This window comes from Haliotis asinina, chromosome 14 (genome assembly GCF_037392515.1).
Source record: "Haliotis asinina isolate JCU_RB_2024 chromosome 14, JCU_Hal_asi_v2, whole genome shotgun sequence".
Taxonomy (NCBI): Eukaryota; Metazoa; Mollusca; class Gastropoda; order Lepetellida; family Haliotidae; genus Haliotis; species Haliotis asinina.
In genome coordinates this window covers 15,023,497-15,048,462 of record NC_090293.1, presented here as the reverse complement: position 1 = coordinate 15,048,462, position 24,966 = coordinate 15,023,497, and the positions used below count along the sequence as shown (strand labels likewise).

Below are 24,966 nucleotides of genomic sequence, written 5' to 3'. Positions count from 1 at the left end.
TATGACATATTGCCGATCTGACCTGATTCGCCATTGATGCTTTAGGGTTAGAGTTCCACATTTTCTTTCTTTCTTGTTGATCTTATTTTTGACAACACTGGAAAGGTGTTTTAAAACGCTTTGTGACAGTTTTACACTTTATTTTTTAAGGCAATGTGACAGTGCCAGTTCACATTTTGTTAATGTCGAGTCCATTCCCCACATGCAATAAGATATCTGAATTAATTATTAGTGTAATGTCTCAGAGTAGATTTTTTAAAATGACAGCTGATGTTGTAGAGTAATCCCTGCTTGAGGGTACTGGCGCTTTGTGTTCATCATGTCTGTGTCCAAACATAGTACCGTATATCAACATAAACTTTTGCCATATTATTGGAATATTTTAACTAAAATGACATTAGAATTTGAAAACAGAATTGTTTTTACATGCGACGCTTAAGTACGTCTTATTTACAATACTTGGATTTGAACTACTTTTGTTCGGTACTATACGGAAACAAGCTGATGAATCAAAACCGCTTAGAGTTACTCGCCCTTGGGTAACTCTTGCATTTCATGTCGGACGCACCTGCAACTTCGCGAAGACATGGGAACTGTGCATGCAAAGGTGCCAAGCTCGTTTTATTTAACAAATGACCATTTCATGTGTGCATATTATCGCCAAGTCACCATACGCCTGTAATGTTCATATGAAATAGCATTGTGCGTTAGAAAGTAATTTATTAGCGACGGGGCAAAACGAGACCGTCACCGGTACGATCAACGAGTCACCTTCGCAAGTTCACGCCAAGAACTAGCGAATTTGCTGTTGCTGAATCTCGTAATTAAACGAATTTCAAAGCGTATTTATTTAACACCCCCCTCTACTTTGAATTTATTAACTGTCACAGCTACGGTCTCCGTAGCTTACAACATGCATATAAAAGTTGTCACGCTTGCATCATCGTGATCGTGTTCTACACAGTCATGCTTCGTTATTTTGTATCCATGTTGATATTTATTCTGAAAATGTCAGTCCATTTCCTCAGCATGATGCTTGTATATTTACTAATTACTGCTGTTAACGAATGCCAGTTACTACATTATCCACAACGAATGTGACTGACAACATGAGATATTTCTATGTTGGTATTGTTGCTGAATAATACCACAAAATCCTCAAAATTGTCAGTACTTGCTAGCAAACAGTTATCCCCATGTAACAAATATCGCCAATACATCAATATCGCATCTGCACAATTCAGGTCAATTACATTCCAGCATATTTTCTTTCACTTGTATTTGACAACAGTAAAGGACAGCAAAAGAAAATGCTTCTTGCAGTAAGTAACATAAGAGAAAAAGAATAGATAAAGTTATGAACCCTTAAAAAAACATTGATATTAGTTGGGGGATGTCACATGACCTTTGTAATAGCGAGTTCATGTTAACAAGTCATTAATTGCTTCATTCCCTATCAAACACTGAAATAGTTTCACAGTTAATTATTCAAGATTACGGTATGATTTGACTATATGTATTATTTCGCGAATGGCATGAGAAATTAGGAATGGTGATTAATGTTACAGTCAGTTGTGACAAAACATCTATTTAAACTGCCATGATTCCCTTCCACTGTGATCATGAACAATAGAGCAAACTTCTGAAAGTTTAATATAAACATGGTAAGACATCACCTTGACACTACATGATGATAAATGAATAGTGATTTTGCTGAGTGAAATGTTTGATTCATTTATAATCATTATAATCAACTTGTTGAGTAAAATCATAAATACGTAGTTAACTCAGTAGAATACAACATAATGATAGCAGTGCACACAAGTGTAGATAATGGACACAGAAAATAAATTCACCATGTCCAGAAGGACACACAATATTATTTATTGTCCCCACAACCCAGCTAAGACTTTACAAAGAGTTTGTTTGTTTCTTTCAGAGCAGTTCATTGCATCATTTCACCCATCAGTCCATTACAATGATTCATTCAAGGCTGTGAAGAAAATATCAAAACTTAAGTTCTCTACACTGTTACTTCACAGGACCCTTATAACAAAGTAATTAGTAGTATCTGGGACGATGTAGTGAATGTTCCAAACACCAGACAACACACATAATCTTGTGTCCTATAGGTAATCAAGTAACCATCTGTTCCAGGTCGATAACATGAGAAGACATTTGTTACACTCATTATTTCGTCATACAACAAATATGAATTTAATTTAGGTTCAAGGGCACTTACCATTTATACAAGATGATACCTAGTTATGTTTGCAACATTTATTTTTTTCAATTCAATTCAGCAATTGATTTGTGCAAGATTCAACTTAAAATGCTACCATCTATCACTAGGAACAGTTTAAAATATCAGTAGTTACCACACTGAGTCACACAGCCTGGACTCACATTCAGGGACTAGCCACGTTTCTAGGGATGCAGCAATTCACTCTAACCTTGATTTGATTCAGTTTTCGATGTTGAACCTTCATTTGCTCAGTTTTTATTCAATTCTTCATACAACTGAAAACATCAGGTTTCATTTAGCTCTCAGAGTTTACTAAGCAAAACATATCACTCTGAAAACTTTTTCTGGTATTTTTTAGGAAATCATGATACTAAATGATGTAAATTTTTGGAACAAATAAAATATGATGTCCTAACACAGAACAGCATTCAAATATTGAATCAAAATAGTAATAGTGGTTATCAAAAAATCAACACAAAGCTGTTGTATTAGATTTTCGAAGAATCAAACCGAATCGTTGCTGTACTACCTGTTTCATGAAATGAGTGCATGCTTATTGGCAGACAAGTATCTGTAGGTATCCTTCATGGTTTAAGAAAGTGACATGATGACAGTTTGCCTCTCTTACTAGTGATTCATAGACATATGCTCATGATACAGTTGAAATTGTACAGTGGACTGCGTTCTAGTGGATTGTAGTAGAACCATACACTTGTCTGTTGAAGTACACCAGCATCATATTTTTTAATGACCCATGGAGGTGTGGTTTGGATTGGCTTTCAGTAACCCATGTTTGTCGTACGGATAGTCAGGTTGGCTGACTTGGCTGACACATGCCATACATCCCAAATGAATGGTGAAAAGAAAGGTGCTGGTCCTGTTGATCACTGGATTGTCTGTTCTTGACTGGATCATTTATAGACTGCCGCCATATAGCTAGAATTATTGCTGAGTTTGGCGTAAAACAAAAATAAAGAATGCGTAGAACAAAAACCAAACTAAAATGAAATCAGTCTTTCTTGCAGGAGCCGGAGAGGGCCAACAGCATGCCTGACAGGCAGTCTGACACTGAAAAGGAAATTCTCCTTGAAAAGATACCGGTAAGTGACATGTTCCACAGTATCCTGAATTACGAGCGCTGGCAGTGAACTTTTGAGCCTCACAGTGATGGAGTTGCAGTGTTCACGAATAGCGTCTGACCCTCTGACAAATTCGGCAGATTCGTGGTCGGTCCAGGGGGAGCCTACTACAATGACTTTGACTGAATTTGTCATGTGATCTGTCACGCTTGCTCGTATTAAATTTTACATTTGCTAGTAATTTCAGTGCCAAGTGTAAGAAATGTTAAATCTGAAATGTGAGTTCAATTTTTACTCTACAGGTCCTCAGTCCTGTGAATGGATCAGACATACATCCGAAACTTACAGGACCAATGTCCTGTGACTTTGACACACCATTTGTGAACATTGGGTTTTGTTGGGATTAATTTTCAACCCAGTCTGAGGTTCAGGGACAGAGGGGTAGCTATTTGGTTAAAGCTTTCACTCAACATGCCCAAGGTCTATGTTCAATTTCTTACATGGATGCAATGCGTGAAGCCCATTTCTGCTGATGTTGCTGGATTGTTACTAAAAGTAGTAACTCACTTACATACTCGCTGATGTTAGGTTCACACACTTCTGTTAACAATACATGTGGTTTGGCTCTCGGGTTCGATTTTGTGTCATGAATGGCAATTTTGTGCTAATTTGTGGAAATCCAGGGATTTAAATGCAAACCAATCTATCTTTAACTGCCCCCAACCCGCTGATTTTCAGCTGAAATCACTTTCCCCTGTTTCCATCCCTGATGGGTACAATGTGGGTACAATGTGGGTACAATGTGGGTACAATGTGGGAAGCCCCTGTCTGGTATGCCCCACCATGATATTGCTGGAATTTGCTAAAAGTGGTGTCATTTTAAAACTCTAAAACCATACTCACTCATTATTAGTAATACTGAGTGGCTGGATGTCTGTGGTGTAGAATTGTATTTTAATAAGCTTTTCAAAATATCGCTGTGCAGAAAAGTGGGGTTTATTACTTTGTTCAGCCCCATGTTAAACAAGACAGAAAGTAGCCCTGAAACACTGTTTGAATTATTTTGTGATTCATACTTACATGTTTCAAATGTTTCAATTTCTTTGACCTTCTGCTTATATGTATGTTATGTTTTTTTCAGGTAAAAGTGTGTCGTATTGTGGTTGATGGTCTTGGCAGAACCAAAAATGACATCATTGTCAACGAAGTGCAGCCAATATTTGAGGCGAGCAACTTTCAGGATGTGAGTACTTCAATATTAATAAGTCATTACTCTTATTAGTTTTGAGGGGCAGTGGGGTAGCCTTGGGGTAGCCACTGAAGAGCAGGGTTCAATTCTCCACATGGACACAATGTGTGAAGCCTATTTCTGGTGTGCCCCACCTTCATATTGTTGGAATATTGCTAATAAGGGTGTAAAGGATTCTGCCTAGTTCCAGACATGTCAAGTAGAAAGCTGGCATTATTCTTCATGTAAGATAAGACAATCTGATTGTTTAGCCTTGGTATTGATTAGTAGTGGTCCGATAAATTACAACAATTGAAGATTGGTCACAACAGGGAGACTACATACCAGGGAGTGGTCTCTCCTCGAAAGCTCCATTGGGTATGCCTCGGCTCATCATGTAATCGGTGTAGCCAAAATGGTGGCAGCTTCGTTTTTATTTTGAGATTGAATCTGGTTTATTTTCAACACCTGATTACATTCTCTGAATGTTGTGACAACTGAAAACCTACATGTTGAAGATATGTCAGTATGTTGTAGCTCACTGGTCTAAATTCTCAGTACACGATAAGGAAGACTAAATTCTGTTGTGAAAAATGCCTGTCACATATTCGATTAATTTTCAAAAGGAATTATACAGTTAGTAGTTTTTGTTTGCAAGTAATAATGGTAGTTTTATAAAAATTGTTATGGTGTACTTGAGGTGTGTGAATACTGTGACATATCGCTGATCTGTTCTGATCCGCCATTTAAATACTACAAGGTGATGTTTGAGTGTATCTAGTTACTTTTCTAAAAATTTCTTTGACATACACCTTTAATTTTTATGAGGGAACCATACCAACAAGTGAAAGGTGTTTGCTAGTAATAGTGATAATTTCATAATTTTAGGAGAAACTGCTATTTATAGATGTCTCAGCTTTGACAGCTCTTGTAGACAGGGTTCAGCTGCATCTCTGTGTTGCTATGGTTTCATGGGTGCTTCTGAGAACTTTCACAGAACTTCTGATGTTTTAACAAACTACACTGAAACTGGAATTTGGCTCGTGGAAATAGGTTTTTATCTTAGGTTGTCCCTGGTGCAAGTAGGTTAACATCTCTTGATACTATTGATACTTGAAATGTGTGTGAAAATGGTACACTCAATACATCATGCTGGATTAGTTACACGCTCAACTAAAATTCATTATTATTAAAAATGATACACCAATGCCTGAGAAACATTTCACTTTTTTATTTTGCCTTTGGGTCGTGTACAGATGTTGATGCAAATTAGAGTGGAAATATGCAAGTTTTGGAGACTGCTATCAATGTGTAAACAAACATGGCGTTACACCCATCTAGCGGCGACCATGTCTGGATTGATGGCTCTAGTTACTGTGCTTATGATATAACATATTACTGTGCACATGTTTGTGATGTCATAGATATCTTTGCACATTCCATAAAGTTTTGTTACATGATTTGTGACAAATGGAATCACATTTTTTTAAAATCATCAAGTAAAAATGACTTAGTATGATCAATAGGTTATCACACTTGTGTGTTTGGGGTGGTTGATATCCTGGATTAGGAATAAACATAGTTCACTAAATACATTGTTTATTCCTAATGCAGAATATTAACTGTCCCAAAACACACTCTCATGATATCACAACCTATAATAACCTATAAGATATAATAACCTATAATAACCTATAACCTATAACCTGTAATAACCTGTAATAACCTATAATAACCTGTAACCTGGAATTTTGTAATATATTATGTTTATTTTATGCAGTATTTCATTTGAGAATCCCCTGTAAAGGTCCCGGGGTAGAATAGGCCTTCAGCAACCCATGCTTGCCATAAAAGACGACTCAGCTTGTCGTAAGAGGCGACTAACAGGATCGGGTGGTCAGACTCGCGGACTTGGTTGGCACATGTCATCGGTTCCCAAATGCGCAGATTGATGCTCATGTTGTTGATCACTGGATTGTCTGGTCCAGACTCGATTATTTACAGACCGCCGCCATATAGCTGTAATATTGCTGAGTGCGGCGTAAAACTAAACTCACTCACTCACTCATTTGAGTATTAATATTGGTGAAATTGTGTGTCTCAGTGATCCTTACAACTTCTGTTTACCCTGTTCAATAATCCATACATTTCAACGTAGTCACTGCAAAATTCAAAATTGAAGTTGAAAAGAGAAAATTATGGAAGCATGGAAACAGAATGACCATACAACCCTGAAAGATCCAGATGAGAGTGTTCTTGTTTCTTTGAGTGGCCCTTTAGAAATTTGGAAGCACAATACAGACAAACTTTATGGATAACGACGTATTTATCTTGTTAGTGCAAGGGGCAGTCAAGTAGCTTAGTGGTTATAGCATTCGCTCGTCACACCCAAGACCTGGGTTTGATTTCCCAGGAGAGTGCAATATGTGAAGACCATTTCTTGTGTCAGACACCAAGGTACTACTGGAATATTGCTAAAAGCTATGTAGAACTAGACTCAATCACTTTTGAGTCCAATGTTTTGAGACAGGTTACTGTACCATTGTCAAGCAACTACAAAAATTCTGTTTTGAAACACTGTGCTCACAAAATAAAGACACTGTTTTCCATAAAGTGATCTATATTGTCCTTGTTCAGGCCCCTGCTAAGTAACTGAAGGAACTGCGGCAAATTTGACGGAATTGTATCTCAATTGTAAACAAACGCAGCCCACGCACGAAACAATTGCAGTGATGGGTGGTCAAAGATGCATAATTATAAACCCAACATTCCCAACATTCCCAACATCGGTACAGTGTTTAAAGTCGATGTCTGGTGTCCTTGCCATATTGCTGGAATGTTGCTGAAAGTTGCACAATACCTTACTCACTCATAGTTACAAAGTTTGTTACTTAACAACTAATTACTTTTCAGATGGTGAGAATAAGCCATGATGTCAAGAACAGATTTGAAAGACTCGGTCTCTTCAAGAATATTTCTATTTCTATTGACACATGTAAAGGTAAGATGTGTTTCGAGAACTAACACACCTGCCTACCTGGTGTATTTGGGCATATTCTGTAAGATTTTTTTATCATTAAATGAGATTATTCGTCCACATATCAGATTGTATGCCAGTCGAGTTAAAAAAATCATCAAAAATTAGTTTCATTCCACACCGTAGTTGTTTAGTATTAACGTCATTGATAGTGTACTTGCCTGTTCTTCCAAAATTGTTTGTCAGTGCCATCCATATACATACCCGAGTCCTACCAGTATATCCTGGTTGCTTACAAATGGTGATAGCATGGTTGACCAAGTCATTGACAACCATTTGGATTAAAAATCAAAAAATGATCCTTGGATCAAAAGTTTACCGAGAAATACACTTCCATCCCCGGAATGAGCATGTCAACTGAAGGAGCCAAATATGTTCATTGTACATACATTGTTCATTGTTCATTGTCTGTGTAGACATTAGTATTGTGCATTCGGGAGACCAAATTATGATCCTTATGATTATGTACACTTTTTCATTTTCACCTCAAGTCAAAGTACACATTGTAGCCACCATGAATACACTGTGAAGGCAAGTGGGATAGGAATGTCTGAACTAAGGAAGAATTTACGTCCACTGAAATGTTTGTTAAGGTGGACAGAAAAAAGGCAGAGAATTCAAACAATGACAGTGGTTTTGTCTGGTTTATTTGTTGGTTAAGAGTTGAATAATGGACCTCAAGCTTGGAATTTTAAATCTATGGGATAAATGTGTTTAATGTGTGATGTGACATGCTACTTTTGAGTTGATCTGTCTACACTGAACTGTCCAGTCTGTGACACCCATTGTCAGTGAATCGCGAAAGTAAACATTTACACATATCTTTTTTGAACTTTTTATCTCGAAAAGGTTCATACCCAAATGATTCCGAATGCTATATAGCATACGCTCGCTTCTGGGTGATGCACACAGCATACATACAACCATTACAATGGTGAGTAAACAGTCACTGAAAATGGTGTTTTTGGCAGTATTCAAGGATGTCGTCTTGTGGAAATATTACCTAATGGTAACCATGTCAACAGAAACCCCAAAGCGTATATACTGCAGGTCAAATAACTGTGTTATATGCAGATTTTTGTTAGTGGAGAGATCTGTGTCAGTGACCTGAATATTCTGAAAGTCCCTCCGATCCCTAAATAATAGCTGTTGTCTGATTGGTTAAATCTATTTAACCGTCTCACGTTTGATTGGATGGTTATAAGTAGTTCAAAGGTTACCTACTTCTACTAGGTTTTGTTAGACTCAGTAGTGGTGTGTAACGAAATACACTGAGACTAAGTTTACTTAGACTGGTGTTAATATGCAAGTTTTTGAAGAAAATCCATGGTCAATCATTGTGGTATGAGAGTGGGTGTTTCAAGTTGCCATACTCCATGATATGTATTACCCCATACCCCAGTCCAGGACATTTAGAATGAGGCAATGTAAAGCTGATGAGATTGATTTAGACATCATCTAGTATCCAGTTCAGACATTTGATAATAATAATGGACATATATGAAACACTTGCTTCCATGCATTTGTGCATGCTCAAAGCCCAAAGACCTTATTGACCCTAAGACCAGTTAACCCAAGGGTTAGAAAGTTAACAGTCATATTACTTATCCCACCGGGTACCCATTTCACTGCTGGGTGATCAGAGGAAATTTTTAACAAATTTGCTTGCAAAGGGTGAGAGCACATGTCTCACGTGTGCTTCGTTGTGGGGCAGGAACTCTCGTGAGTCAAACTGCTGATCACAGTTAGTGACTGTCCATGACGAATGTTGTTCAACTTTACATAATTGTGACCTTGACTCCATGCACATGACCTCACAACACTGCAGTCCAGAATGTATGGTAATTATTGATGACCAATATTTGATTGACAGATGTGAAGAAAGTAGGTTATGAAGTTACCTTTGGTGTGCATGAACTGCGGCCAGTGTCAGGGGGAATCAACACGCTGATTGGCTATAATGATGCAAGTCTGGTGAGTTGATGTATTAAGTCAGCTTCCTATGTTTAACACAGCACGCAGCACACAGAACTAGTGTTTGCAATACCTTAATTTGACAGCTGGCCATCAGGGCCTGCTGTCCCCTGCAGGCTTTAAAGTTTACACTCCCTGAAAGAAATCTGCAGGCCCATTTTGCTACAGTCAAAGCAATAAAAACTAAATAGACTCACACTGTTCTTAAAAATCAGTTAGCGAATCCTATGGTGCAGAGTGACGTTTTGTTCATTTAAGCCTGGTATTGATATTCCTGTGCGCAAAGCGCTGAAACACCAGGAAGTGAAACTGTAAGTTATTGGAGCATGAAGGATCATGGATGATTCCTGGATGTTTATTATATTAAAAAATAAGGAAAAGATTCCAGGCGCAAAAAGCGACAGATTTTTACTGAAGGCGACAAGGGCCTGCAAATACATGTATTTGAAACTGACGTCACTATGCAAAAACAAATGGCACTGGGCTCACGGGCCGGCAGTTATTTCGATCGCTGCCCAGCACCATTGGGGCAATAACTGTATATGGTCACTATCGTCTCTATCAGTTGAAAGACTGATCATTGTGAAATTAACTATGTTCGCAGTGTATCTTTCCTTGCTTATTGTCATCATTTGGGCGGTTGGGTAGGATCGTGGTTAAAGTGTTCGCAGGCCTGGGTTCGATTCCCCACATATGTACAATGTGTGAAGCCCATTTCTGGTGTCCCCCTTTGTGATGTTGCTGGAATATTGCTAGAAGCGACATTACTCTTAAAACCATACTATTGCCATGATAATAAGGTCTTGTGACGCATTTGTAACTACTTGCCTCATTCAGTGACCTACAGGAGGAGTTATACCTGTATAATACGCCTTTATTTACAGGAATCATCTCAAACAAATTTAGAAAAATGAAACTGGTAGCACCTTTGAACTTTGCAACTCTACTAAACTGTCCAGATTACAATTTAAACATAACTAAGGGATAGACAAATTTCAAAACGTAAGCATCTTTATGAAGGGAATGACTGTAGAGCTGTTTTGACCATGGGATATGGGATATTTTAGGTGTTTGGAAATTCTACTAAACTATTTTGTCCCTTTCTGTTTGTGCTGATAGGGAATGCCCAGTCATGAACTAGGTCAAGAGACGGGTGCGACTTGTCATCCTGCTTGCAGGAATCACGCGAGTAGTTATGAATGACAAGCAGAAATGTATGGACGCATTTTCAGAATATAATGACATTAGATACATTTGTTAGAAATGTTGATCGAGGAGTCATTCTAACAAACTTCTCAACATGAGAATGATTATGTGATTGTATGATCAGAACACTACTACTGCATACATGACTTTCATCTCTCCTCACAGCTGTTTGGTCTCCGACTTCCTAACCTGTTTGGCCGAGGTGAGCGTGTCCAGGCCGATTATACGCACGGAACTAAACAGTCTCGGGGATACCATCTCAACTTCAGCAAGCCCCTCAATGGCAACCCAGACATGGTGTATGTAGTGTGGTTTACCTTACCAACTTGTCATTGACAACCACCTGTAACAATCTTGTTCAGAATTAGTCTTTAGTAACCCCTACCTGTCATAAGAGGCGAGTAACAGGTCTGGTAGCCAGGCCTGCTTACTTGGTTGACATGTCACTGTATCCCATTTGTGAAGTGGGGATTCTGTTGGTCACTGGATTTTCTGGTTCAGACTTGATTATTTACAAACCACTGCACACTGCAAACACACTATAAAGAACAAACAAACAAGTACATGTGATTGGCAACTCAGATGTAGCACAATTTGCTTTGATTATGCTTTCCGTGGCGTAAAAAAATTCTCATTTGAGAATGGTTAAGCTTAGGCTGCATAGAATGAATTAAATGTTTCTTTGGCACATTTTTGTCAAAAGTGACAAGGGCGGTAGGACTTTCCTAGAATTTTTTTATAGAGAAAATGTGACGAGGGAGGAACACAGCTTAATTTCTTTTCTCTCAGAAATACAGTTTGGAAAGTTTAGCCACCTGGGGAGGAGTTGTAGATTCAGACCAGTTCTTACAAACACTTGTTCTGACAGACACTTGTTCTTACAGACACTTGTTCTTACAGACACTCATTCTTACAGACACTTGTTCTTACAGACACTCATTCTTAAAGTGAACAAATGGATGATCAGGATGCTGCAAAGTCAAAATTATCACTTTTTGATGGCAATAAAAAATTATTACACGCACCAATAAAAGTGACATGCCGATGCCCAAGACACAATTCACCTCTTTTTATTTAGCCTTAGATTTATGTCCCTCAATTAATTCATCCAGCATGGAGGTGTTCGGAGGGGGACAGGGGTTAGCATAGCTGGCCAAGATATATTTGGTTTTAGTTGTATCTTATGTTCAAAATTCATATCATTGCTTTTTGAAATTGTTACCTGAATGTTTAGAAAGGCAGTGTAGGTGTTTGACAGGTAGATCTTGTGTTTGGCGCAATATTTTAAGATTTGTGTAGGTCCCCATGGCCTGCTTTTTTTCAGTAAATTTATTTATCTCTGTTTATATGAATTACAGTCAGCTGCAGAGTGTGTGGAAATCAGTCAGAGCTGTCAACTCTGTCAACTCTGTCAAGTCTGTCAGTACTTACAGCTTACTATTTGGTTTGCCATTTGGTCCAGTGGTAATGCATGTTAGATTTAGGATTACATATTCACAGTAGAGTCCCATCAGGGATTCGAACCCATACTCAAGCAGCTCATTGCCAGATCACAAGGACTACCATCTATCCCACTCAGCTACCGATGGGTTAATTCTAGTTGTGTTTTCATTCAGGTTCGGTGGCAGCGTTTACCAGAATCATGGAGAATACCCGTGGAGCGGCTACAAGGAAACTGACAGGGGTGTGGCATTTGACATCACTGTGAGTAGTCATGTATCTTTAGTATGATGCAAATCAGCTTGGCAGTGACTAAACCTAAACTGGTAATATTTTCTAAGGCACATGCACAACAGGTAAACTTGCATGAAAATGGTTGGCGGTGGGTTGGTTGGTTGGTTGGTTGCTTTATTGCCGCAAACAGCAATATTCCAGCTAGAGGCAGCAGTCTGTAAATAATTAAGTGTTGACAGACAATCCAGTGAGCAACAACAAGAGCATCAGTGTATGGATACGATGACATGTGTCGACCCAGTCAGTGAGCCTGACCATCTGATCCCGTTAGTTTCCCTTTATGACAAACAGGTGTTGCTGAAGACCTTTTCTAACCCAAATCTTCATGGGTAGGGATGGTGGGATAGCTGTGTGATGAAATTGTTTACTCGTCGTGCTGAAGTCCTTGGTATAGTTTTCTGCATGGGTGCAGTAAGCAAAACCTGGGTTTATCTGGTCACAATATGGTCATCTTGTCCCAGATGTATGGATTGAAGGTCATGATATCAGTCACAGGATTGTTTGGACCAGACTTGATTATTTAGAGCAACATAGCTGGAAACATTACTGAGTTTGACGTTAAGCAAGAGTGTTGTGTAACACTACATTCACCCATTCACTCATTCGAAGTCTGTTGCACCATAATTATTGGAAACATTACTGAGTTTGACATTAAACAAGAGTGTTGTGTAACACTACATTCACCCATTCACTCATTCCCAGTCTGTTGCACCATAATTATTGGAAACATTACTGAGTTTGACATTAAACAAGAGTGTTGTGTAACACTACATTCAACCATTCACTCATTCACTCATTCACTTATTCACTCATTCACCCATTCACTCATTCACCCATTCACCCATTCAGTCATTCCCAGTCTGTTGCTCTATAGGTAGCTGGAATTTCAGTATTCCTGTGATTTTGTGAACCTTTTTCAAGATTTTTTTTTATTTTGTTTAAATTTTTATTCCTCGTGTACTGGGAAATTTGTTATTCCCAGTAAAATGTATACAATATACATACAGTACATGGGTACATGGGTTTTGCATTTTTCCCCACAGTATATAATGCGGGGGGATGTAGTCAGGGCCTTGTCCATCTGTAATCATTTTGTTTCTGTAGAATAACTAAAAATCATTCAATATTTTTGACCAAAATTAGAACATATAATAAACCTAACCTATGGTTGTGCCTTTTGCTGTTAACAGATTTTGGGGTTTTTTTTATTTGTTTTGTTTTCCATGGATGTGTTTTGGTCTTAGGCTAATGGGAGGGGTGGGCTTCATTTCAGAACATAATTAAAAAACCATTCAATATTTTTCTGCAGAACTTGGTAGATATATCAATGCTAACCAAAATTGCTATAAACCTTTTGCTATTTACAGCTTTTTGTGATTTATTATTTTCTCAAGATCCGTGAAGGTCCAGGTTAGAATAGACGACTATGCTTGTGGTAAGAGGCGACGAACAGAATCAGGTGGTCACACAGCTGATTTGGTTGACACATGTCATCTGTTCCCAACTGCACAGATCGATGTTCATGATGTTGATAGATCACTGGATTGTCTGGTCCAGACTTGATTATTTGCAGACCACCGCCATGTAGCTTGAATATTGCTGGCATAAAGCTAAACTCACTCACTCACTATTATTTTATCAGTTTCCATACTAACGTTTCGGATTTAGTTTCAAAAGGCATAGGTGTGTTTTGTTTCCAAAGCTCGAAAACTTCTCAATAACTTTCAGCAATAATTGTCAGATGTGTGATGCAGATGTCAAAGTGGTGCCTTTTGCTATTTGCAGATTTTTGTCATTTTTATTTTTTCCGGTTTCTGTGGAAATGATTTTGACTTGTCTCAAAAGGGAGGAATGGGCCTCGTTTCTGGATCACAATGTGAAAACTTAATGTGTTTCAGCAAAACTTGGCAGATATTTAAGGCAGACCTCAAAGTGGTGCCTTTTGCTATTTACAGATGTCTGCTCATCTTCTCATGACTCCTGTTTACACAGAGATACAACTTTCACTCACACATCCTAACAAGTAAAATGAAAAAAATAACTACTGTGTTATCAGTGTGCGCATCTGAAAAAGATTTTCATACTGTTTCCATGTGTTATGGTATTCCTGAAACCTTGTTTTGTTTGCTGTAACATCTGACCCGTGAAGGTCCTGGGGTAGTTTAGGCCTTCAGCAACTCATGCTTGCCAGAAAAGGCGACTATGCTTGTCGCAAGAAGCAACTAACGGGATCAGGTGGCCGGGCTCGCTGACTTGGTTGACACATGTCATTGCTTTCCAGTTGCGCAGATCGATGCTCATGTTGTTGATCACTGGATTGTCTGGTCCAGACTTGATTATTTACGCACCGCCACCATATGGCTGGAAAATTGCTGTGTGCGGCGTAAAACAAAACTCACTCTCTAACTTGCTGTAATATCTAATTTTTACTCCATGGAGTGACTGAACATGAACAATTGTTGCTGCAGTTTCCCACAGTATTTGGGTCTCATTCCATCAAGTGGGAGGGAGTGTGGCGAGACCTGAGGGCGTTATCAAGAACCACTTCATTTGCAGTTCGAGAACAGTCTGGACATTCCATCAAGTCCAGTGTCCAGGTGAGAGTTTCACACAGTCAGAATCTTCTTTGTAAGTTGTAACTATAAGGCTTATTTTCACACATTTTTTACAATATTTTGGCCTATGTTTTAAGTACTGGTCGCATATGCCTCCTGATTTAATCACTAAGCCTCTAAGATTGCTGTAGGTTACCTTCATGTCAATTCCACGTCATGAGCTTCAAGTTCATAGGAAGGATTTTTTCAGTCTTTCAAGCACAGTATTGTGGATGAAACTACTGTTGAGGCCTTACCGTATTTCTAGATATATTCTCAGTTAAAAACTGATCCACCTTATGATTTAACTGAATTTTGTGTCAGTGATTAAGGTAGTGATGTTTTTGTTGGTCTTGACAGATATTAACAGGGAATGAAAATCACAAAAATTTCAGCCTATTCACAGGTTAGATGTAAAACTTGCCAGCCCTGACCAAAACTAACCTGCTCTAAGAGACCACAAAGTAATATACATATCTATATTTCAACCTGACTGTCAGGCAGGGGAATTTGAGAATCTGGAAGCTCCTGTTAAAAATTACCTGTCCTGGGCGGTCGGGTAGGCAAGAATTTCGAACACTGATAGTAAGGGTATGAATTTCTTGCCAACAGTTGTCATGACTCTGGTAAATAGGAGTGTTACATGAAATAGAAATCTCATCAGAACTGAAGGCTTTGATATGTTGTTATGGATCGGCTAAAGAAAGCATGTCTACACGTAATAAAGCATGTGACCTTATTGATATCAAGCTCTTGTTTATTGCTTAGAGTCACTTTCAGTGTAGTTATTACATCTTTTTCAAGATTTTCTCTGTCCTGTGTAGATAATTTGTTGTATGTTGCAGCACCTGTTTGTTCGGGACAAGAGAGACGACCCAATTCTGCCATCCAAGGGATCACTGTTGAAGCTAACACAGGTGGGTAACTTTGAGATATCTCTGTATTCCTTTCCATATTTACAGCTTGTGTTGCAACTGACCCTGCTAACTTATGCTGTTCCTAAAGAGTCACTGAATAGGTAAGGTAGTTTATCAAGGCTATTTGGTTTACTGAGTGGCCTTCCTTGAGGTCAGAATTGTTACGTATTCTGTTAATCAGTTCATAATTTACAGTCTGCAGTCATGTAGCTGTAATATTGCCAAGTATGGAGTTAAATATCAAATACTGTATTCCATTTATAATGGTGTTATGATTGTATGCTCATGCTGTTGATCACTGGATTGTCTGGTCCAGACTTGATTATGTACAGACTGCTGCCATATTGCTGGAATATTGCTAAGTGCAGCATAAAACTGAACTCACTCACTCACTCACTCACTGCAGTGGAGACTAGAATTTTTGACAATCCATGCTTGTCGAAAAAGCTAGCTAAAGGACTTGGCAGCTGAGGTTCTCTGACTTGCTTGATACCTATATATTGTATTGCAAATTGCATAGATCAGTGCTCATGCTGTTGATCACTGGACTTGCCAGCCCAGATTCAATTAATAATGGACTACCGTCATATAGCTGGAATATTGCTGAGTGCAGTGTTAATAACAAAGACACATCAGCTGTCGTAGTGATATTTTTCCTGTAATTTTGAGGACGTGTAGCTTATGTGGAGCAGAGGAGATTCCATGAGATGAGATCACATGGTAGTACATGAACTATGAATTTATGCTTATACAGTCTTGATAGAGTTTGATGTATCCAGTTGTTTTAAGGTAGTTGCAAAATAACTGGAGCATGACTAACTGTGGCAATAACATTGTTTGTTATGTTTCTTAAAGCGGAGTCAGTAATATTCCAGCTTTGAGATGTTGGTCTATGACTGCAGCTTTGATAAGGCGGTCCTGTAACTGACATCATGAGCGAAAACCCATGTAATGAGCGAATGAGCATGTGTTGTTAATCAAGTCAGTGAGTCTCGCCAACTGCCCTATTAAGTCGCATTCTTGGGACCTCTTCTAATCCAGAATCCCAACACCTTGTCATAAACGACGTTCATGCACAGTACTGACTTTGTGCATAACAACTTTTTGTATCTTGTCAGTGTGCCATTTTGATACAGGTTCTTAGGGCTTGATAATGGTTCAGGAATTTGTATTGAAATGTCTCACTTACAGACTGAAAGACGTTGTTGTCCATAAAGTTTTTCAGTATTGTGCTTCTCAATTTTGTAAATGTTACTCAAATAAGTTAAACATGCATGTAGCACCCAGACTTACATTTCGAATCTGTCCTGATTGTATTAACTGATTGTTACAGGAATATGCAGGTCTAGGAGGGAACGTGCAGTTCGCTAAACAAGATGTGGAGTACCAGTTTAACCAGAGTTTGGCGTGGGACACGGTGAGTCTTTGGCAGTTACCACTGACCTGGAGTGAGTGAGTTTTCACCTGGGCAATAAACCATCAATATCAAGGTGGGAAAATGGGCTTCACATGGGTAATGAGCCTGGGTCTTCGGCTTGATGAGCAAACACTTTATCCACCCAATTTGCCTATGGATTACATGATGCAACAGTGTCTGTTGTCACCTTTCCAAATTTGGGGATCATGAAGTTGTGTGACGTAGCCGAGATTGATAGCTGAAATGCATTTTGCTGGGGGCATTTTTTTTCCACAGTATAACTTTCAAACTGTTTGATGTTTCTTCACAAAACTTGACACAGATAGATCTGATGGTCTACTTTTGCCTTTTGGTACTTTTGGATTACTGAAAAAAGTATTTTTTGCTTTTACATAGCAACAAGTTTGACTAAGACAGAAGTTGATGGTAGTACTCTTTTCCAGGGCAGAACTCTAAAACCATTCAATGTTTCTTCACCATACTTGGCACATAGATAGATCTGCCAGTGTACTGGTGTCTTTTGGTTGTATTTCTGAAACAAATATTTTTTTCATTTCCATAGCAGCAATTTTGGCTTCAACTGAAGTTAATGGTAGGGTTCCTTTCTGGAGTAGAACTTTGAAACCTTTCAGTACTCTCTTCCAATGATTGAAATAATTTTTCAACTCAGCCTGACAACCAGGCTGGTGGCCCATAAATGTTGCCTACCTATCTTGAAAGTTGCCTGCCCACCTGTAAGTAACCCTCTCTTTGATTGGTTCTTATTAAACCATGTGACTACAGATATCCAATCATAGTGTAGCTTACTAAGCCGGCCAGTTTTAGTGTCCTATTGCTATCTTTACTGCCTGAAGAGTTGTCCATGTATAATTATGGAATATGCTCATGGCTTTCATTCATCTTTCTTAAATCAAATTATGACATGACAATTAAAATGTAATGATCATCCTGAGAGTGAACTGAAAGTAGGTAACCCTTACAAATTTCAGCCAGACAATCGGGCTGGTGGAGAGAATTTCCAGGCAGCCCGACTCAGAATTTACCGGCCATGGGCAGTTAGGCAGGCCACTGCTCTCGTCCATGTTGGTTTATTCAAAACCATAATCATACTTTACATTCATAAAGAATATTTTTTCCATTGATGACTTTGTCTTCTTGTTTGAAAGTTGCAGCAACAATTTACTAGCATGGAATTATATTTTAAGTTTGAAAACAAATGGTTAACAGGATATTATTTCCATCAAATAGTTTAAAATGAAGTAATGTTCAGATTTTGTCCAAAGTAGGGGAAGTAACTGTTGTGACATATTCAATTCATATCATATTTGCTGTATTTTACAGATAAAAAAATCACTAATGCAGCATATTTTTCTTTATTTTCTACCACCACCTATGGCTTTTTTTAAAAAAAAACAAAACAAAACATAATGAAAATAAGTATATTCTTAATGGTAACTGCTAGAAAAATAAAGTGCCCTCCAAGACTTGGACACATAACAATGTGAGTGCATTGTGCTCTTTGATATTTTGTTGGTAAAGTTTGATTACAGTAACTGAGTGAGTTTAATTTTATGCTGCTCTCAGCATTATCACAGCTATATGGCAGTGGTCTATTAATAATTGAGTTTGCACCATACAATTTAGTCATCAAGTTTGATTACAAATGAAAAAAAAGAATGAAATGATGTAAGAACACCTTCATATACATTATTAAGCGTTACTTTCAATTTTGTTGTATTATTGAAATGTTTCTTTCTGTTTTTCATTCAAGGTATTACAAGTTTCTCTTGCTGGAGGCCTTCTGAAGTCCCTTGACCCAAAACATGAGGTCAAGGTGAATGACCGTTTCTTCCTTGGAGGCCCCCTGACCCTCAGAGGCTTCAGTTTGAAGGGGGTGGGTCCACACAGTGATGGTGAGTCTTTGAGGGGCCAGACAGTCGTTGCAGTTGTGGGTAATGTAGCTGTTTCTGTGTCTGGTGTACACGGGTGGGTCCACACAGTGATGGTGAGTCTTTGAGGGGCCAGACAGTCATTGCAGTTGTGGGTAATGTGGCTTTTTCTGTATCTGGTGTACAGGGGGTGGGTCCACACAGTGATGGTGAGTCTTTGAGGGGCAAGACAGTCATTGCAGTTGTGGGTAATGTAGCTGTTTCTGTATCTGGTGTACACGGGTGGGTCCACACAGTGATGGTGAGTCTTTGAGGGGCCAGACAGTCATTGCAGTTGTGGGTAATGTAGCTGTTTCTGTATCTGGTGTACACGGGTGGGTCCACACAGTGATGGTGAGTCTTTGAGGGGCCAGACAGTCATTGCAGTTGTGGGTAATGTAGCTGTTTCTGTATCTGGTGTACAGGGGTGGGACCATGCGGTTATCATGAGTCTTTGAGGGGCCAGACAGTCGTTGCAGTTGTGGGTAATGTGGCTTTTTCTGTATCTGGTGTACAGGGGTGGGTCCACACAGTGATGGTGAGTCTTTGAGGGGCAAGACAGTCATTGCAGTTGTGGGTAATGTAGCTGTTTCTGTATCTGGTGTACACGGGTGGGTCCACACAGTGATGGTGAGTCTTTGAGGGGCAAGACAGTCATTGCAGTTGTGGGTAATGTAGCTGTTTCTGTATCTGGTGTACAGGGGTTGGACCATCCGGTTATCATGAGTCTTTGAGGGGCCAGACAGTCGTTGCAGTTGTGGGTAATGTGGCTTTTTCTGTGTCTGGTGTACACGGGTGGGACCATGCAGTGATGGTGAGTCTTTGAGGGGCAAGACAGTCATTGCAGTTGTGGGTAATGTAGCTGTTTCTGTATCTGGTGTACACGGGTGGGACCATGTGGTTATCATGAGTCTTTGAGGGGCAAGACAGTCATTGCAGTTGTGGGTAATGTAGCTGTTTCTGTATCTGGTGTACACGGGTGGGACCATGCGGTTATCATGAGTCTTTGAGGGGCCAGACAGTCGTTGCAGTTGTGGGTAATGTAGCTGTTTCTGTATCTGGTGTACAGGGGTGGGTCCACACAGTGATGGTGAGTCTTTGAGGGGCAAGACAGTCATTGCAGTTGTGGGTAATGTAGCTGTTTCTGTATCTGGTGTACACGGGTGGGACCATGCGGTGATCATGAGTCTTTGAGGGGCCAGACAGTCGTTGCAGTCATGAGTAATGTAGCTATATCTGTACCTGTTATACAGAGTAGGGTGAAAGGAGGGGAGGGAACACAGTGATTGTGAATTTTTGAGGAGCAACATACCTACCATGATTGTCAGTGTGTTGATATACCTGTATCTGCTGTACAGGGATTGGGAAACATAGTGAAGGTGATTGAAGAGCATTCAGTAGGAGGTGAGGCTGGTAGTATGCCCTAAGTTTGCAAAAGTCAAGAAACGCTTGACATTCATCTTGTATGAACAACAATTTTCTTAAATAAGTGTTATGAAGCTAGTAGTGACAACAAGACTTAAGAATCATGTATAGCATCGCAAATCACCATGACATGTTTCATATGTATTAAGTCACCAAGCTTGTTCGTTTGGTACCAACAGGGAATGTTATACCATTAGATGTCTACACAGTCAATGCAGGTAACACTGTAGGAGCAGATGCTTATATTCTCAATGCTTCTGTTGCAGGTAATGCTCTCGGAGCAGACGTCCACATTCTCAATGCTTCTGTTGCAGGTAACACTCTTGGAGCAGATGCCTACATTGTCAGTGCTTCTCTTGCAGTTAATGCTCTTGGAGCAGATGCCTACATTGTCAGTGCTTCTCTTGCAGTTAATGCTCTGGGAGCAGATGCCTACATTGTCAGTGCTTCTCTTGCAGTTAATGCTCTGGGAGCAGATGCCTACATTGTCAGTGCTTCTCTTGCAGTTAATGCTCTTGGAGCAGATGCCTACATTGTCAGTGCTTCTCTTGCAGGTAATGCTCTGGGAGCAGATGCCTACATTGTCAGTGCTTCTGTTGCAGGTAACGCTCTGGGAGCAGATGCCTACTGGCTGGCAGCCCTACACCTGTACACCCCACTCCCCTTCCGTCCAGGGAAAGGCGGCTTTGGGGAGCTATTCCGCACCCACTTCTTTATCAATGCTGGAAACATAGGAAATATAAGTTTAAGTAGGTATATTTCTGATGTTCAGTTAAAAAATCATTTCATTTCAAAAGATTTTACCCACAGTTGAATCACCAAATGCCCATATCAAATCTCACTTGAACAGAATCAATCTGATGGTATTCCTTTAGAATAAAATCTGTGTTTGATGTATGATGTGTTTTAACCTTGAAGGCATGCTCGTATGTGAAAAAGAGAGGCTTTCTTGTTTGTGTTTTCACTATGTCATATTTCACATAGTGTAGCATTCTTTTGTACCAGAGAAATTTATTCTTATTGTGCGAGGTATACAGACAGGCTGTTTTCTCACATTTCATGTTAATTAGGATTTGCTGATCCCACAGTGCTGTTAATGGAAATCAATATCTTTGGAACAAATATGTTGGATAATTTTAAGTTGAGCTGGATGTCTGATTTTACAATCCTTTTCTTTATTAAAGACTCTGATATTCGTGAAAACTTCTGTCACATGGCGGAGACATTTCGGTGGGCATACGGTGGGGGCATTGTGCTTCGGATGGGACGTGTAGCCAGAATGGAACTCAACTACGTTATACCTATGCAAGCACAGAGAGGAGACAGGTGGGCAACAGAATTATCTATTTGGGCATATCTGGAGCTGACTTTGGCCCAGTGATCAGTTTACTGACCACCTGCAGTAATCTTCCTTTCTTCCACCAGACTCTGGGGCAGTGGGGAAACTCAGTGGTCAATGGGTTGGCTCGTCCCGCCAAGGACCCAAGTTCGAATCCCCACATGGGTACAGTCTGTGAAGCCCATTTCTGGTGTTCCCCACTGTGATGTTGCTGGAATATTGCTGAAAGCAGCGTACATCCAAACTCGCTCACTCATAAGTCATAAGAGGGGACTAATGGGATCAGAAGGTCACGGTAACTGGCACATGGCTATTGGTTCCCAGTTGTGCAGATTGATGCTCATGCAGTTGATCACTGGATTGTCTGGTCCAGATTCGATTATTTACATACTACTGCCATATAGCTGGAATATTTGCAGAGTGTGGCGTTAAACTAAACTCACTCATTCGCTCACTCACTCATTGTTTGTCAGCACCTGACCATCTGAAATTCGCATCACTTTGGGCTTTCCTTCCATACAAGTTGATGCAACTTGATGCAACTTGATATACATGAAAAACTGTGCTAAGTAACCACTGGTCTGCTACCATGTGGCCAGTAAACAGTAGGTCGGAACAGTAAATCTCTACAGTCACTGGCCCAACTTGCTAGTGAATTTTCATGTGTCATTTTGTAAATACATTGCTCTTTTCAACTTTCTAATTTATAATACACTTTTAAATCATGCAAGATTATGGCGTGATGAAAATGTTAGGAGTTAAATGTTGAAACCAGTGTCTTATCTTATTCTCCTCTATTTCTGTAATCTTTTGCTTAATTTTTACAGTCAAATTTCAGGCTAGTCAATTGTTTTGAGGACTAGTAACTTTCAGGCATAACTAGCCCGACTTGCCAGCAAAAGTTTGAATCGCAAAATGATGTGAAATCAGCTTGAAACATGACTCACTCAGTGAAACTGAAAATCATATATTTTTTTTTATATATGTTTTCAGCATTAATGCCGGTTTACAATTTGGTATTGGGCTCAGCTTTTTATGATCACCAGCAGCCATAGAGCTCTCACATTGTTCACTGACGGATCAACTTGCCTTGTGTTTGATGACTGAGCATGACAGGAAGTGCCTACCACTCGCTGGGATATTTCAAAGATAATCATCTGGAACCTCAGACATTTTGTAACTGATGGAGAATGTGTTTGTAGTCAGTTAGGATGTGCATCTGTACTGTTGTATATAATAGATCATCATCGTCATCATTTTGCGTACATCATCAAAGAACACTGTCAGGTTTGTGTTACTGCCATATTTTGATCCCAACTCTGCAAATTTGATAATGTGTATATGGTCTCCTTGAATGATACTATGGACAATAACACCATAGAATTGCAAACATTGAATATATTCCTTAAATTTTAAGTAGTATAATATTGTTCTTTTTCCAAAAGACATTCAGTAATATCAACTGACTATGGGGCTCTGCATAATAATATATATTACCAATTAATAAACAGTAACTAGCACTTGTTTTAACTGTAAGGTTTGGCAATGAAACATAATGCATAAGATTTCTTTTTAGCTTACCTTTCAGTGTGTCATGCTAACTGTGATCTTGTATTTTGTGTGTAAATTAGCTTTTTTACCCAGTTATCTCGTATATATGTAATTGCCTGAATTTGGAGTTGGTTTCTACTTGGAGTCTTAATAAGCTCTGATTGAGTGCCTGAAAATCAAACTGTAGATCATAAAACCACAGTTTGCTTCTATGTAAACATTTTTCAGGGGTGGTATGTTTTTACCAAAGTTTGTGAGTGATGGTTTATTTTGAGAGCTGTATCTCTAGTCCATGTGTTTAACTCAGAATGATATGCAAATAGTTTCATGTATAACAAGAGTGTATCAAATGACATGAAAAAAATAGTACAATTTGCTGCCTTCTGTTTCCTATCTCTCATCTATCTGTGAAGATTCAGGTTAGAATTGCATAAGAGGAGACTAATATTATTGGTTGGTCAAACTCACTGACTTGGTTGACACAAGTCGTGATGTCCAAAAGTGTGTAGATAGATCAGTGGATTGTCTGGTCCAGGCAGAATATTGCTGAGTGCAGCGTTAATAACAAACAAAACAAATCATTTGTTATTGATTCAATCAAATCATGGGTAGCTTATACATTTGGATAAGAGCATTGTGTGGCTACAATAAATTTCGGTCAATGCAGCTAGCTGTCTGATTTGTGCTGGGAGGTTCCCAATTCCAAGTCATCATGTCTGTTGGGACTACCCCACCATACACTATACTGGGAAGTTTTCAAGGTTCTAAAATTTCGAGGCTTGAGATCCCCAGAACTTTGAGGTGATTGAAATTTCAAGTTTCTTGTGTATTGACAGTTGGTTTGACTTCACTTGTAAGACACTGATTTAATTCCCTAAGTTTTTAATGCTTGTTTTTCTGGACCAACAATTACAATTAAACAGTCTCATCAATGCATTTCTGTTGGTTATTTATTCAGACCATTCAGAGACCTCATTGTTAAGATTAGTTGTATACAGGCATTACAGAGTTAATGTGCATGTCAGGAAGTCATTTGTTGCCAGCAATTGAAATCCTTATCGATAGAAAATCTAACCTGAAGTTTTGAAGTTTGGAAAAATTCATGGATATAATATTTTTAAGGTTGCATTTCTATCCTTAAATACCTCGAAAATTAGATACCTCGAAAATTTGCCGGTATACAGTACACCAAATTGTGATCAGACAAAATGTTTCACCTGTTATTTGCAAATACCATCAGAGTTGCCATGAGAAGAGAAGTCAAATAACCATAGAAAAGTCACAAAATATCT

General features: G+C 39.0%; 1 protein-coding gene across 1 annotated transcript; it reads left to right on the top strand.

Annotated features, from left to right (window-relative positions):
• The first annotated feature begins 544 nt into the window (after nt 1–544).
• Nucleotides 545–24,608, top strand: LOC137261775 (sorting and assembly machinery component 50 homolog). The gene is made up of 14 exons (XM_067799556.1): nt 545–607; nt 3,271–3,345; nt 4,466–4,567; nt 7,466–7,553; nt 9,463–9,563; nt 10,935–11,068; nt 12,386–12,473; nt 14,972–15,100; nt 15,943–16,014; nt 17,348–17,431; nt 19,203–19,344; nt 21,387–21,533; nt 21,969–22,110; nt 23,117–24,608. The coding sequence occupies exons 1-14, from the start codon at nt 587–589 to the stop codon at nt 23,160–23,162; spliced, it is 1,371 nt and encodes a 456-aa protein (XP_067655657.1). The 5' UTR covers nt 545–586; the 3' UTR covers nt 23,163–24,608.
• The last annotated feature ends 358 nt before the right edge of the window (nt 24,609–24,966 follow it).